Source organism: Lissotriton vulgaris, chromosome 1_1 (genome assembly GCF_964263255.1).
Source record: "Lissotriton vulgaris chromosome 1_1, aLisVul1.2, whole genome shotgun sequence".
NCBI classification, from domain to species: Eukaryota; Metazoa; Chordata; class Amphibia; order Caudata; family Salamandridae; genus Lissotriton; species Lissotriton vulgaris.
Window position 1 is genome coordinate 1,083,979,830 of NC_141685.1, and position 16,246 is coordinate 1,083,996,075.

General features: G+C 46.1%; 1 protein-coding gene across 1 annotated transcript in view; it reads left to right on the forward strand.

Moving 5' to 3' along the window:
- MIEF1 (mitochondrial elongation factor 1) overlaps positions 1 to 16,246 on the forward strand; it is a 65,864-nt gene that overhangs the window by 25,676 nt on the left and 23,942 nt on the right. Inside the window, exons 2-3 of the mRNA XM_086963448.1 lie at positions 1,705 to 1,885; positions 4,899 to 5,152. Of these exons, the coding sequence (XP_086819574.1) occupies positions 1,705 to 1,885; positions 4,899 to 5,152 (435 nt within the window). The remainder of the gene's footprint in view (positions 1 to 1,704; positions 1,886 to 4,898; positions 5,153 to 16,246) is intronic.

Sequence of the window (16,246 nt, forward strand, 5' to 3'; positions counted from 1 at the left end):
CTGCAGGTCTGGTAAGGTTTTTATGATTTTTCAAAGCTTGCTACTGATGGAAAACCCATCTTCTACTGTTGATTACACTATCCTGTGGGCCATTCAATCATTTTCACAAGTTTGGGTGGCTGAACAAGGGATGCCTTTGCAATTGTGTGTCAGTTACTGTTGGTGCTTACTGACCGGGGACTTGTCTTAGGTATCACCCAGAGAGGAGCAAGCACATCAATTGCTACTTGCAACACTTATTTGCAATAACAACTCTAGACATGCCACACAAATGCTCAGTTGTCTGCAAGACCCATTGTTACTCATTCTTTACAAAATACACAAAGTGAGTTTTGACTTTGCTCAGAGCAATATTGGACTTACTTTCATAAGTGTTTTAATTTCAAAGGCCCTTGATTCAGACTGCAGGCTATCAGTTGCTTGGGCACCGACATTACAACTCTTTTCTCTTTATATATCTTTACATAAAAGTATATCTGACCATAGATATGATCATGCGACCTTTATCAAAAAAATCCAGTAATGGATATATGATACGGTGAGAAAGGGCTACCTGTTCTTAATGGTGGTGGAGTAAGACGATTGTTTAACATGTATGCAGAGCATCGATTTTTTTAAAGGGAGAGCTGTGTGGGCTGTGTTGGGCTGAGAGCTGTGTGGGCTGTGTTGGGCTGAGAGCTGTGTGGGCTGTGTTGGGCTGAGAGCTGTGTGGGCTGTGTCGGCTGTGGGCTGTGTGGGCTGAGAGAGCTGTGTGGGCCGTGAGAGCTGTTGGCAATATAAATAACAATGCCATTTATTTATAAGTAAAAAAAAAAGAAATGTCATGAGCAATGCCAATAACTCTAACTTTTCCAAAGGCGAAACCATTGCATTGTAAATGCTTGTTATGACTGCACATTGGGGTTGATTAGGGGGTTGGTACACATCCCTGTTGAGGTTTATGTAAAGGGTGTTTTTCCTAGGAGAGTACTGGTTTGAACTGGTTAAAAAATCTAGAGCATATCTCTTCATCCATGGGCTCTCAGCTGCTGTCTTAGTGGGAACATAGGCCTTCTGGAGAGGAGAGCTGGTTAGTTGAATTAACCAAAAGCTGTCTAGCCAAGGAACAGACACCCTAGACAAAAATCGCGAACACTAAACTGTTCATGTATCTGTATGGGTTATTAGTAAAGTATAACCAACAGTTTGTCATAGCTAACAAGGGTTTGGTGAAAGGCCGCATGACTTGAACATCTCTTGCAAACTATAGCAAAGGCTTTACCCTAGGACTAGGGGCCACTGGATTTATGCAACAGGGCGGACAATTATGCATAAAAAAGGCATGTTTTGCAGTGTAGTGCAGCACAGTCTGTATCATTATTGTATTATTTGTTTTGTCATTTTAGCACCTGTTAATACTTGGTCTCAGTTCAGGTTCAAGCCTTTGGTGCACTGAGTCTTAACAACTACATCCAATTTGGGGTACTTGCTATATAATTATCACTTCCTGACGTTTGGCAATGGTGTCCCCCAACTGTCTAGAAATACACGTAGGTCCCCCTGAGTTCTATGTAATTTTTGATAAATTGAGCTGCTGAATCGAGCTGTGGACATCTGTTAGGTACAGATTGGAAATAAAGCAGTAAAGACACATTGTAGGTGCACCTACACGCATGACTTTGAATTATTGCACTAACAGTCGCCTATGCCCTTTTTCCTCCTCAGATGTATGATCGTGCAATCAGTGCCCCAGCCAGCCCCAGCAGAGCAAACTCATCAGGCAAGAGGAGTTGGGAGGAGCCCAGCTGGCTTGGGTCCTCCTCACGACCCTTAAACAAGGATATGAAGAGTGGAGTTAGCCGGTCCCTACAGACGCTGCCTACTAACTCATCCGCATTTGAGAGAGGTGAGGATAGCTGGAGATGAATTATTGATCGAGATCAGAAAAGTCCAGGTTTAGTTGACAAGATGGTCAGATGAATCTAATGCAAAAGAGAAGTTAGGATGTTTTGTGTGGTGAGATAGAGGTAGGTGGGATAGACTGACTAAGGTATCAATAGTTGGGGGGGGGTCAGGCTCAGTCTTTCTCTCTCATTTAGTGTCAGCCCTTCCTTCTCTTACCCCATCTCCCTTCACCCTCATTCAACATTCTCATCTCACGACCTTCCCACCACCCGCTTATGCAACTACATGGACTAAACCATGGAAAAAACTTGGATGCATTTTGTACTGCTGTCTGCTAGTCGACTCTGCGATGCTCAACACAATGGTTCCGCCTCCAAGCCTACCAATATTGACAGCACAATTAGAAGGCTGGCTCAACTTAGATATAAAATTATCCCCCCCCCCCCCCATAAAAAAACACAACTCGAAACTTTGAGAGAAAGTGGAAATGAATTTGTCACATAAGCATTAGAATCAATTGCAGAAAGAATATAGAGGTGATCAAGAAAGCCAAGAGGTCCGGCTACTTTTTGGATGATCCAGATCATATTAATGGTCTATTAAAAATCCTCTCACGTTCCGTAAGCCACTCTCCGGTGCTTTGCAATCTGTTAACTGCTCATTTCATTGCAAAAGCTTAAATTCTCAATTCCAATTGAGAAGAAGTGGCAACAACCCCTAAACTGATTAACCAAAACTTTGCATATGCATTGTACTCTCCATAAGACATTTCTGCACTAAAGAAATGGTACGCAGAATAGATAAACTCTACAAGACCAGGTTGTGTGTGTGTGTGTCTCCCCCGCCGGACTATGATCGCCCTTTGCATTTCAAAATTTACCTGTGTCCACTTCCAGAAATCTTTGAAGCCTTCAAGTTTACATGCTAAAACTACTGGTGCTAGGATTTATGTCACCCTAGGTCAACCCTCACTAGGCTTTCCCTTATGAAACCGTTGTTAACAATTACTGCTTATAGGGGCCAGACTGGCGCCCCCTGCTGATGGTGCCCTAGTCAGCTACTTGGTATCATCTGATACAGCATAACCACTGATAACATTTAAAACTGAAAAACTATCATTTGAAATGGATTAAGAGGCTGTTGAAATTCGTGCATTTTTCAGATCCGCAGAGACTTTCGGCTAAGAAGGGCATAGGGTGCTGAAGGGTGACCACCCTGTCCATAGCGGCTGCAGGGTCTTTGTTACATCCTTAACAGCACATGCGGCAAGTCTTTTCACTGCGCTTGTGGTTGTCATTCTGATGATTAAGAATAATAATACTTTAATAAATGAATTGTTCTAAAGGGTGCCAGGTGCTAGAATAAAACTAGCTGGCACCTTTGGGCGGTACCAGCTTGGGGCTCCGATTTGTCCCTACAACCATCAATTGTGGCCCTGTTGCTGCAGACAGAGTAATCCATCAATGGCATTCTGTAGCACAGCGATCGTCCTTACGTCAGCCCACCACATTATCACTCCGCACCATCACAGCATCAATCTGTGAAACCATTCAATGACAACTGGTTCAAATATGTTCTCTCAATGTTTCAAGCTTTATTACAAATGTCACAAAAAGATGTTAATATTTCACTTCTGTTCTTGGATTTTCATCACAATAAAATACACTGAACATATTCTTCACAAAAGTTATTTACAAAAGTGTAAGCTATTGCCATTATAAATTACAATCACTTTTATTTAAGTATTAATTATTTAAAAAAATTAAAAGCCATTGTTATTTGTAATATCAATACATCTAACTCACGTAAATACAAAACATGTTGCATTACAAATGCTATAGGTGTCAAATTTGCGAAAGTTATAACTATTGGCATTGTAAATGACAAAGCTATTAATTTAGCTATTTTCAAAACCAACACATAAATAAAAAAATTGTCATTTACAAGACCAATAGCTCAAACTTTCATAATGCGAGACCTATTGCATTGCACATGCTTGTTTTTTAATGTTGCATAATATCCTGAAGCTCAACTTCCCAGAAACTAGGTTTCCATTCGAAGAGCTTGGAATAAATTAGACCTCACCTTGGTCCACCTTTAGGAAAGCGGACAATCTCCAGACACCTCTACATAAGTAATGGATTTTGCTGTGAATATGGACCACAAGTCTATGGCTAGAAGAATCTTGTACAAAGCTTTTTGCTTCACAAGCTGATTGATGCCCATAATGGATCCAATCTTCTTGTAGTTAAAACTCAAGTGCTACTTCCAAAAGAGGACTGGCTGATACAGAATAACTCTACTATTGATCAACCCACCTTACTCCCCCCCCCCCCCCCCCCCCCCCCCAAAAAGGAAAAACAAGTGGACGCTAATTCTCTGCTTAGGTTTGCAAGCTTCTGAAGACCTTGTGTTCTCCTTTCGCTTCATAGCAATGTGATGACCAAGGCACGCTCCCTGTGCTTAGGTAAGCAAAGCTTGATTACATGACATCTCCAACCCTCAGGCACCTTACCCTTTAATGACCCTGAAAGGTCTGAACTACAGCCAACACTTTCAACCAGGCACTATGATGCTTCACCATCTCTTTTTTGGATCCAATGGCTATGTAAATGATTGAAATAGAGTAGTTACTGCTCGGCTTTTCAAAATGCTTTGGCTTTAAATTGGGTAAGAAAGTGCTGCATAAATACCAATACAGCGCCCTTTGTCCCCTACCATGTAATCTTTTGTTTCACTTTATTTCTCTTGACTCACCTTTTTTTTTAAACTTTTTTTTTCCCACGTCATTTCATCAGGAAACCTTTTTTCCTTTTCTGTGATGCTTTGTTCATCGTTCACTCATCTTTTCCTGTTTCCCCGCCCCCCTTTTTCCATTCTCACTCCCTTCTTGCTTCATTTCCTTTCCCTTGTTTCCTTTCCTGTCTCTTAATCATCCATTCTCCCATTCCTTAATGCTCTTTTCTGTTCCTCATGTGTCCCTCCTTTTCTCACTGTCTTTTCTCTTCCAACAGAAACTCTCCGAACCACACCCTCGGGCAGAAAAGTCCAAGTAGATATGAAAAAGGCTCGTCTGCGTCTGTCCATGCAGGAGAAGCTCTTTGCCTACTACCGCCAGCATGTGGCCATCCCAGCGGGTGAGCAGGCCCTTGCCAAGCAAGCTGCTGTGGACATCTGTGCCGAGCTGCGCACTTTCATCCATGCCAAGCTTCCTGATATGCCGCTGCGGGACATGTACCTAAGCGGCAGCCTGTACGACGACCTACAGGTGAGACCACATCACTGCCAACTGTAAAGCCATTTCTCTGTTTGGATGTTTCATGTCAAGGACAGTGGCTCTGTAAGGTGTCATTAAAAATACAAACTAGTACAAGCTATTCTTGAAGGATCTTAAATATTTGGCTTTACTCAGCGAGTGACTACTCATATTCCTTGTTCTTCAAGAAGAAAACTAAAATTGAATTGGTAATAGTTACAAGGAATACAAAAAACGTGGATGGAATGGTTAAATTAGTCTTAGCCACGGGTAATTACTCTGGGCCACATCGCAGTCCATCGTTTTTCTTACCATTTTGCCATCTCAGATTAGACCCAGCCATGTACAAATCAGCTTTGATCCTGGTCCAACAGTAACAGTTCAGCCTGAACTGCTATTTGCAAGCATTTCTCCCATCATCTTTTCTGTGTGATGTAAAGCCCTAAGTGGCCAATCATGTCCCCAGATGTGGGTCCCATGCTCACAGTGATACTGGGATCCAAGCTGCACCTAACCGAAGAGGTCCAACTAGGCCAAAACTGGTCTTGGGTTGCTTGGGTTCTGGTTAAGAGATGATCTGGCTTTGCGGCTCTGGTTGCACTCTTCCTACTGGAGCAGGGTCAAGGCTGATGTGCATATGGCTGCGTCTAAGCTGAGCTAATGTGTCAGGCGGGGCGCCAAGAAAAAGGGGTGGGGTCTCAAAACATTGATTTATCCATTTTAGTTCCCATAGGAAACTTGCTCTCCAATACAGAAAAAGTATGAACAAAATTACACCAACTTTTGCTCAAAGTTTGAATTATACTCGCTAAGCCCGATTTTTGTTTTTTGGTGTAAATTCATTTTTAAGCAATTGGCGATTAATTATATCTGCGGGGACCAGTGAGAGCCCTGCAGTACCATAAATAAATAAAAATGGGGCCTCCTAATTAGCTACGGGTGCTCTTTCTCCTGTCGGCCATGGTACTTGGCGATCTGAGTGGGTTGGCGCAATTATGAAGAAAATCATGCTGCTGCCATTACAGGACTTCTGGACTCTTTCCTGTATCCAAAAAACGTTTTTTAAAAAAGGGCTTAAGGGGGCCCGGGTGGGAACACCCTGACCCTTGGGCATTTTTGTGGTTAAAGTAACTCAGAGGCGTGGCCGAGCTGTAAGATGGCCGCCCTGTGAGAGGGCTCTACCGGCCATGCCACTATCCAATCATAATCCTGTGCTTGGAGAAGCTATCTGCAACATAAAACGGCAGCACAAGTTTGGGGACGGATGGGGGGACCCAGATGTAACCAAAATGGGGCATCTGTGATATCGCATTGCACCATGTCTGCCAGCGGACATAGCGAGGCCTAGTGACACAGTGGCAACGTATGGTGCTGTGTGGAGCCTGGTGAGCCACTGGGGACCCATGCTGTGGCCCCATGGCGGTGCTAGGGCAAAGAACACCTTGCCGATTGTGGGGGCAGAAGAGTGCATTCATACCCCCGCGGTGATAACCGCACGTGCCAACCATAAGCGATTCCTGTTTAGGGCCTGTGGGCAGGCACGCGGCCTGGGCCCCGGCCTGTGGCGAGTGAGACCCTGAGGCCTACGTCTGCCCGCCGTGGTATGTGGACACATTCAGCGCTGCCCCACTCAGAAGACCTTGGGGCCTGCGCTTGCCCAGCTCACCTTGTCTGCCGCGTCCTGCGGCCCAGAGCAGTGGAGTTAAGGGTAGACTGAGCGGCGTTTGCTAAGAGAGGAGCACTCTGAGCCCGACCTGTGGTGTGAGTCCCGTGGCCTTCAATGCATCTTCACGCCAAGGTACGTGGTGGCACATCCTGCGCTGCCCCACCCCCCCAGTGGATTTCGGGACCTACGCTGCTGCCGCACACCCCATGGAATGCATTAATTCACCTGCAACCCAGCGCATTAGACTCAAGGGTTAACGCGGTGGCTGAGAGGGAGCACTGTGTGGGCGCTGGGGGCCCGACCTGTGGCACGAGAGCCCCGCGGACTGCAGCCTATCCACACGCCTGGCTTGGCATGTGGAGAAACCTCCTGCACTGCCCCCGAGGATAAGGAGACCTACACCGCTGCTGCTCGCCTTATCGACCACTGCAATAAGCCCTCCGCCCAGTGCTGATAAAGGAAAGACGGGTCAGTGGTGGCTAAGCAGAAACACGGAGGGACCCCTGGAAAGCGGTGAGGCAAGCCAAAATAAAGTGCTGAAGCGAAGATGAAACGTGACCCGCTCTGAAGCCCTTGCCATGATCTAGAGCCCCCCCCCTTTCCCGGCGGCAACAGTAGACATGCAGTAGACCACCCTGGCACGGAAACTGGCCTGACTGAGGGCATGTGGGGCGTGCTGCGTCAATAGGGCCCCAAAAGCATCAATTTGAAACTGGGAAGCCTAACTGCGGTACACAGGCGCGAAACAAGCCCTCCCAGAGGTAAACTTGTGGTCATTTAGACGACAGAGGGGAAATAGAAAGCCCCTCACAAGTGAAGCTTGGCTATCGAGCTGCAGGGTATCGAGGGTCCATAATTCGCAGCCAGAGACAGTCCTTGATCATCATGCAAAAGAAATAACCATCCAAGGGGCCACAAAAAACGGCTATCAGTATTGCACTCCATCAATTTGGAAGATCAACACCCTCCCATCAGCAGAAATACAGTGAGGGGATCAAGATCTTAAGGTGCCTCAACTAAGCCGGGCAGATCATACTAATCAACATGGGAAAACACAATACCAAACAACCCAGATTAACGTTTGACAGCAAACGCGCCACCAGGGTAAAGGACGCCGTGAATGACCCAGAGATGGAGCAGGCATGTAGTGAAGAGGCAGAAGGTCAGAATGAAGATCTAAGGGCCCTACTGCTAGAGATAAAATCAAGTCTCAAAACGATAGACAATAAGTTAGACAAACTTACCTCCCAGCTAGACCTGGTAAAAAAGGAAAGTCGACGTCCATGAGACTAGACCAGCTTGAGAACGCACGTCGGAGAACTACAAATGGACAAAGTACTAACTATCATCAGAGCAAAAAATGATGACCTTGAAGCCCGGTCACGCCGCAATAACCTCCGTATCACGAGCATACCTAAGACCACTGCAATAACCAGCATTTGCAATGCAATAGGTCTCGCATATGCAAAAGTTTGAGCTTTTGGCATTGTAAATGACACACTTTTTAGCTATGTGTGGGTTTTGAAAACCGATAAATAAATGGCATTGTCATTTACAATGCCAATAGCTTAAACTCTCGCATTGTAAATGACAATGCCTTTTACTTATGTTTTAGAAAGAAAAAAAGCACGTTGTCATTTATAATACCAATAGCTTATTGAGTTTATTTCTTGGAGGGCGGACAGGATTACAGGATATCTGTGTGGGGAAGACCTCGTTATGGGGTGGGGGACGAGTTGTGGGGCTTGCCACAGCTTGGAGCTTGGTTGAGCATACGAGGGGATTGGTGTGGGCATGGTGATGTTGGTTCCAGAGGATAGGTGCAGGCGGGTTGCTGTGTGGTTTGTTTGGCGTTGGCAAGGCGGGGGGATGGGGGGTGTGCGAAGACACCTGGGGATGGCACAGCCGAGATTAAGGTGCTATGGATGGTTGCATGCAAGAGGTTGGGTGCCCACGAAGAGCTGGAGTGGGGGGACATCCGGGTATAAATTTGGGTCGGTGAAGTTTTGATCTCGGCGTGGTTCAACATTTTGTGATCCTGCCTGATGATTAGTCTCGGAGTACTTAGAAAGAGGAATGGGGGGACGGAACCGGGGGGGGGGGGGGGGGGTTTAAAGGACGCGTTAATGTTGGAGGCGGGTAGAGGTAGACTGGGCGCTTGAGTGGTGGTGCAGCGAGAAGGGAGGGGCATGGAGGCTGCTGTTTTGGTGGCTTAGGTAAAAGCAGCAAAGGGTCTGGTTGCAATGTGGTTGCAATGTTCGGGCGGGTGCCAAGCTGACCAGGATGAGGTTTTCTGCAGATAAGAGTGAAGAGGGTCGAGTAGGTTGGAGTGCACTGGGCGTTCCTAGGCATGGGGGTGGGGGATAGAGTTGCGGGGCGGGGCACTGTGGGGCGTGACGGCCACAGATGAAGGGCAAGAGTGATTTGCACACGGGCGGGGTTAGAGGTACCAGTTCGGCAATGTGGGGAAACACTGGGTTGTGTGGTGCACGATGCTGTAAGAAGGGGAGAGAAGGCAACTTGTGGTATGGTGGTCTGCGTGGCGCAAGAGAGCAGGGGGGCGTGAGCGCGCGGATATTGCAGAGAGCGGCTTCTGTAGGGTGCAACCTTATAGCTGAACATGAGCTTGCCTTCCTCAAACTGCTAATTGACTAAACAAGCTACAATGTTAAAAGGTATACCAGTAATAAAAGGTACACACAATACTCCCTGTAACATCAGCAAGGCTGACCCTCCAGGGGACAATCGACTGCCGCGACAATCCTTCAAGGAGGCCAGCTAATTGAGGCAGGATTAGATATGGAATCGTTTCCTCTTGGCCCCACACTGTCAGATCTTGTGATGAACTCTGCAGAGAAAAGCCCAAGAGACGTCCTCAGTGAGCCGTGTGGGAAAGTCACAAGGGACAATAGGCATGTCTTCCATGCTGTGCCCGTGCACAGCCGGTTTCATAGCAGAGCCTGCCCCAGTAAGAGTGAGATAAGTTTCCTTGAGCATGTAATGAAAAGCTTACAGTACTGGCACTTGAGGGGACGGGGTTCTCTCTGGTGTATGTTTACTCGGTGTGCTGGGCAGTTCCATTCAGCCCAAGCACCCTTTGGTAGGATGCAATTTTGGGACCAGCCTCTTCTCTTCCTGGGCAGTTTACAGCGGGTGGTAGGCGCAACACTCCACATTGAGGCGGGACCTTTCTGGACAGCAGCCCGTGCAGAGCAGGGGTCAAATGCTGGAAAATCCAACTCATGAGCGGGAGCTACAAAGAGCGAGATGGCGCATGCAGCTGTCTTTCTTTTCCCAACCTGCGTCTTACAGAGGTCAAAAACACTGGCTGCTGTAGAACGCATTCACGCACACACACACACGCACACAATTCCCAGAGCTAACGGCTTGAAGAAAAGCTTCAGGGGGCTCGATAAAGGAGGCTGGTTTTACATGTCTTTTGAAATTCTTTGTGCATTATGCCTTTTTAAGATGCAAGAGCAGGATCATTTTCCAATTCTAGAACGATTTTGTAAAACACCTAGTTTTTAAAAATAACCGTCCTGGCTGTAACTTAACAAGCTGGCTACTGAGGATGTGCGGGGTTTGTTAAATGTGCCTCGGTAGGAAAACACACAGTGTGCCGGGATCAACTGTCCTTCATGTGACCCTGTGCGCCTCTCAGCTCCGTGCCTACTTCAGGGCTGTACTGAAGAATTTTCTTATCTGCTTGTTAAAATAAACAAGCCGATAAGAGAAGTCTTCACGACAGCCGCAAACCAGGCCATGGTGTCTGGAGGGGCTGTCCAAAAAACGGACAGGATGGCACCCAAAACACTCCTTTCCATTGGGAAGTCAGCTACCCAATACAAATCTTGTATTTACAAGATCTCTCACAGAGGCAGGGCAGGGCTCTGCCCTGCCACTCCCAGGCGAGACCTAAAAATGGAGACATATGTGGAAGAGCTGTTACAAGAACTTTTTGGAGCTGACCTGTCCACCATGTTTGGTACAGGGAGCGCACATGCACAGTTCTTCCACACTTAAATTGCAACACAAAAGATGGGGTAACATATATTCCTGTATCTTCTCCAACAATGCTTGTGGGTTTCTATCCTGATTCGCAGTGGTTTGAAATTGACCATATCACTCTCACACAGATTCAGAAGGTAGATACGTCATCCTGTTGGGCGTGTTGGGCCAACTGTGCATAGCAATGGCTGCAATATATGGACCCAATGTAGATTGCCCCAACTTTTTTCAAAATATCTAGGCTAATATCATTACTTTGGGAGTAGACACAGTAATATGGGGAGGGGACTTCAATGTCATCCGTAACAATGACATGGACAGATTGGAAGCCTCTCGGAGACTGCACCCTAAATCTGGAGCTTCCCTGAACAGTATAATTGCAGAGGGGAAACTGATAGACATTTGGCTGGCTAGATAGCCGAGACTCTTGAAGGAACGTGCATCACAACGCAGCACAGTGCCTGGTCCAGGTTATATTACTGGCTAGTCTCGGAGGAACTTGCAACCTCGCCCACGAACGCTATCTGGTCATGCACCTTGCTACGTACAAATAGAGGTCCAGGGTGAGCAAAAACTGATATTTAGTTGGAATCTTGTCCTAAACGCTTTGTTGGATGCAGTTTTCAGGGAAGAGATTAGGAAGGACATTGAGGAATACTTTGAAATAAATCTGGGCTTGGTATCCTCATATGCATCACTCTGGGAGGCGTTCAAAGTAGTTATCAGAGGGAAATGTATAGCCAGGCAGGCGGGAGTTCTAAAATCCATACAACAATCCCTAGCCAAGCTCGAAACCGAAATAGGAGACCTCGAACATCAGTAGTATGCCTCAGAAAGAGAGACCCTGCTTGCAACGATGATGGAAAAGGTAGTTGAGTATGAAGAAGAGGCACTGGGGGAAGTGAAATTTCTTGGCAAATACGCGCAGGCTAGGAGATATGGGGAGGGAGACGGGCCAGGAAGGATGTTGGCGAATACACTTCGCACGGCCCATAGTACCACATACGTCACTGAACTCCTAGATGATGGACACAACCCGCAAAATATAAAGGACTCATTCCTCCAGTTTTATTCAATTCTATAATCCTCCTCTCACTCTCGGCGCGAGAGGACCTACAGGCCAGCCTTGACTCTATTGAATTACTATGGCTGCGCAAAGCCCACAGAGAATTTTTAAACCTACCCTTTACGTTGGCTGACATTGTTCAGGTAATAAACAGTCTGCCGGCTGATAAAGCACCTAGTACGGATGGCCCGTCAGCAGCCTTCTATAAATGTTGCGCTGATATATTGCCCCCCCCCCCACCTATTAACGGTCTACAAGAGGGCTCTAGACCGGGTCACTACCTCCAACTATGCGGGAGGCAACTATACCATCCTTATTAAAACTAAACAAGCCCTCTAATGAGAGAGACTCTTACAGGCCCCTATCGCTAATAAATTTAGACCCAAAAATCGATGTCTAATTATTAGCTAATCGACTACAGCTTCTGCTCCTGTTAATTGCACACCTGGATCAGTCGGGATGTATCCCTGTTATATCTACTGCACACAATCGAAGAACATTCTGTGCTGTATTATATTATTTGAACCCACAAACACAAGCAGGTGCGGTGTTCCTAGATGCAACCAAGGCTTTTGACTCTTTAGAGTGGTCATATTTATTTACTAATATTAGCCAGACTGGGACTAAGTCAGACTTTTATTAAACAAATCCAAGTTTTGTACGCAGAACCAACAGCCAGGATCCAGTTAAATTGACAAACTTCTTCCCCTTTTCGGATCAGGAGAGGCACGCGACAGGACTGCCCCCTCTCGCGTCTACTCTTTGCTATTGCAATGAAGCCACTAGCAGTTAGAATCAGAAAACATCATGTAGGATTTTCCACAAGAGGACTGATCATCTCGCTTTATGCAGATTACATATTGTATAAAAGAAACCAGTAAGCAATTTACACCCAATATTACGCTAGATACAAATGTTTGGGGGGCTGTCTGGAGTACATATCAACTGGACTAAGTCAGAGATAACACCCGACCCCCCTCCCCCCCCCCCGCAGCCTTCTATAAATGTTGCGCTGATATATTGCCCCCCCCCCCCCCACCTATTAACGGTCTACAAGAGGGCTCTAGACCGGGTCACTACCTCCAACTATGCGGGAGGCAACTATACCATCCTTATTAAAACTAAACAAGCCCTCTAATGAGAGAGACTCTTACAGGCCCCTATCGCTAATAAATTTAGACCCAAAAATCGATGTCTAATTATTAGCTAATCGACTACAGCTTCTGCTCCTGTTAATTGCACACCTGAATCAGTCGGGATGTATCCCTGTTATATCTACTGCACACAATCGAAGAACATTCTGTGCTGTATTATATTATTTGAACCCACAAACACAAGCAGGTGCGGTGTTCCTAGATGCAACCAAGGCTTTTGACTCTTTAGAGTGGTCATATTTATTTACTAATATTAGCCAGACTGGGACTAAGTCAGACTTTTATTGAACAAATCCAAGTTTTGTACGCAGAACCAACAGCCAGGATCCAGTTAAATTGACAAACTTCTTCCCCTTTTTGGATCAGGAGAGGCACGCGACAGGACTGCCCCCTCTCGCCTCTACTCTTTACACCCAATATTACGCTAGATACAAATGTTTGGGGGGCTGTCTGGAGTACATATCAACTGGACTAAGTCAGAGATAACACCCGACACCCCCCCCTCCCCCCCCCCCCCCACACTGAGCACACGTTAACATTCGCTATAGAGTTCCCCCTCAAATGGGCAGATGTGCCGGTATGCTACCTGGGGATCTGGCTAAGCAGTAACATACAGGAGATTTGGAGGATGAATTATGGAAAAGTGGTGGAGTGGTTGGAAGAGAAAATAGGACTGTGGGCTAAACTCCCTCTTTATCTTGCAGGCAGAATTGCCATAGCTAAAATTATAGTATTACCAACCTTTTTATATATGTTTATCAATATACCTTTGCCCCTCACACGAGTGTTTTTCAAACCAATGCTATCGCTCATGATCTCGGTGAGGGCGGGGAGACAGCCTTGTGTGGCTTGGGAACTACTGACGCTCCTGCAAGTCCAGGGAGGGTCTGGGTGCTCCTGATATCACTCTATACGCTTATTGCACTCGAGCTCAATTTGCTCATTACTGACTGCACCCTACACAGTTTCAACCTCACGTGGCGGTGACGTGGGTTCAAGCGTCACCATCCCCTCTCTCTGCGGCTCTATACCAGCCTCATAAGTGTCCCATAGTGGGAATAAACACTAATGAAACAGTACACTGGGCTTGGAAGGGGTTGACCAAAATGGGGAAACTGAAGACCCTATACGCCTCCTCGATGCCATTAGCATGTATTCCGCAGATACCCATGCTGGATGACAAAGGGGTGGTGGAGCTGTTGAGACAGATGAGCATTGTTACATTTGCAGACCAGTACCCGGAAGACAATTTTATAGCTTCACCTGAAGGAATGACTAGGAATTTTCCGAATTGTTAACATACTATCGCATCGGAGCCGCATGCCGACCATTACATGACACCTTCCCTGGCCCTCCACCCACACTACAGGCCTTCGAACACTCCATAACGAACCCATCCCCATGCAAACTAATCACTAGACTATATAACATTACGCAGTTCTCAGCACCAATAATGAATCCAAAGGTGATGATCGACTGGAACATGGAGCTACACCCTCTGCTCACAGAGGAATAATGGGCATTCTGTTGTGAACAGGTGCAATTATTATCCCCCAATTACAAACTGAGATTAATTCATTTAAATTTTACATAGATTTTTACAGGACACTGATCCAGCTGCATCGCATGGGGCTACGACCCGATGACAAATGTTGGAGATGCAAGGCTGACACTGCGACATTTCTGCATATGGCTTGTTATTGCCCACGCATAATGAAATACTGGTCTGATATCTTCAGCAGGACAAACGCCATATTAGAAATTAATGTAACCCCTTCACCCACGATAGGCATATTGGGATGTCAGAGACACACCATCTGAGATAAGGAAATTACATGCTCCACTTTTGCGTCACTTTTAACATGGAAAAAGTGACACAAAAGTGGCGCAAGGGGCTTGTAAATCTGCCCCATGTGCATATTTACATACCTTTATAAACTTATTAAAGAGACAGCTTGTTTTCTTGTTCTAGTACCCCCTGTGCCCCCGCTCTGCCTATTCCTTACATTTTACTGCCTTAATGTGAGAATGCATTTCATGAAAAGGAATATAAAGTAGGGTTACCAAAATAAAAATGCCAGCCATGTGCTGTTTCAAGAGCCTGCAAAGGCCTTGTCTTGACACTAAATAGGGTTATAAATAAAATAGTATGTATTCCTTTCTGATGTGACGTTTCAATCTTTTTTCCCTTTAATTATAAGTCATAGATCATTCAGGCAGCCTTAGAACACAATTAAAAATGCTTTCTATGTATTTTTGCTGTTCCAAGTGTGCACAGATCAGTGCTGAAAATAGGCTTTAGGGGACTACTTACTTTTGTACCTTCTGGGACATCAATATATTGAGCTGGCAACCCTAATCGCAAGACTGGAAGTTTATTGCAGGATGAGCACAATATTTATTTCCTCCACCCTCGATCCCTGGACCTTGAATAATGCCATAAAAGCAATAGTTTAACTTATACCTGAAACCCTATGCCAAACCTCAATAACATGCTGAGTAACTTCAACTGTGTCTGGGAATGCACCCTGCATTCAGACAACTCACTCCTCATTCTCGTCTTTCACTTTCACACTCACCCTGCACTCACAGGGATCACAATGTACTCGCACTGATCACTATGCACTCAACCCACCCTCTCATCCTGTACTCACAGTGACCACACTGCACTTATGCCACTCACCATGAACTTACACCGTTCTCCCTCCACTTACCCTGCGGTCACATGAGCACACCGCACACTCTGCACTCACAGTGATCACTCTGCACTCAAAATACTCTTGCGCTGTTTCCCCTGTACCTTACCCTGCAGTCACACGAGTTCACCCTGTACCTCACCCTGCAGTCACACAAGCACACTACTCACCCTGCTCATGCGACACTTCACTCACCTGTCCCTCTCACGTGTGCGATCAGTGTTAGGGCCAGCCCTGCCTGGGAATCTTGGTCAACCCCCACCCAAGTTCTGTCTAGTTGCGCCACATGTTGCTTCCCACGTTTTTTCTTTTCACGTTTTCACTGCAAGGAGTTTACAGCGGTTACATCCTTCCTAAAGATTCCATTCTCTGGCAGGTAAGAGTGAAGAGCCTTTTGTATTATTTTTTTAAAGCCTCGCTCCTTTCCCCTTCGTCCCAATACTAGTACGAACGTTGGATATTCCAAGGAGGAGTGGATTTGGCATTAATGCGATAGGTGCTGCCTTTGGTTCT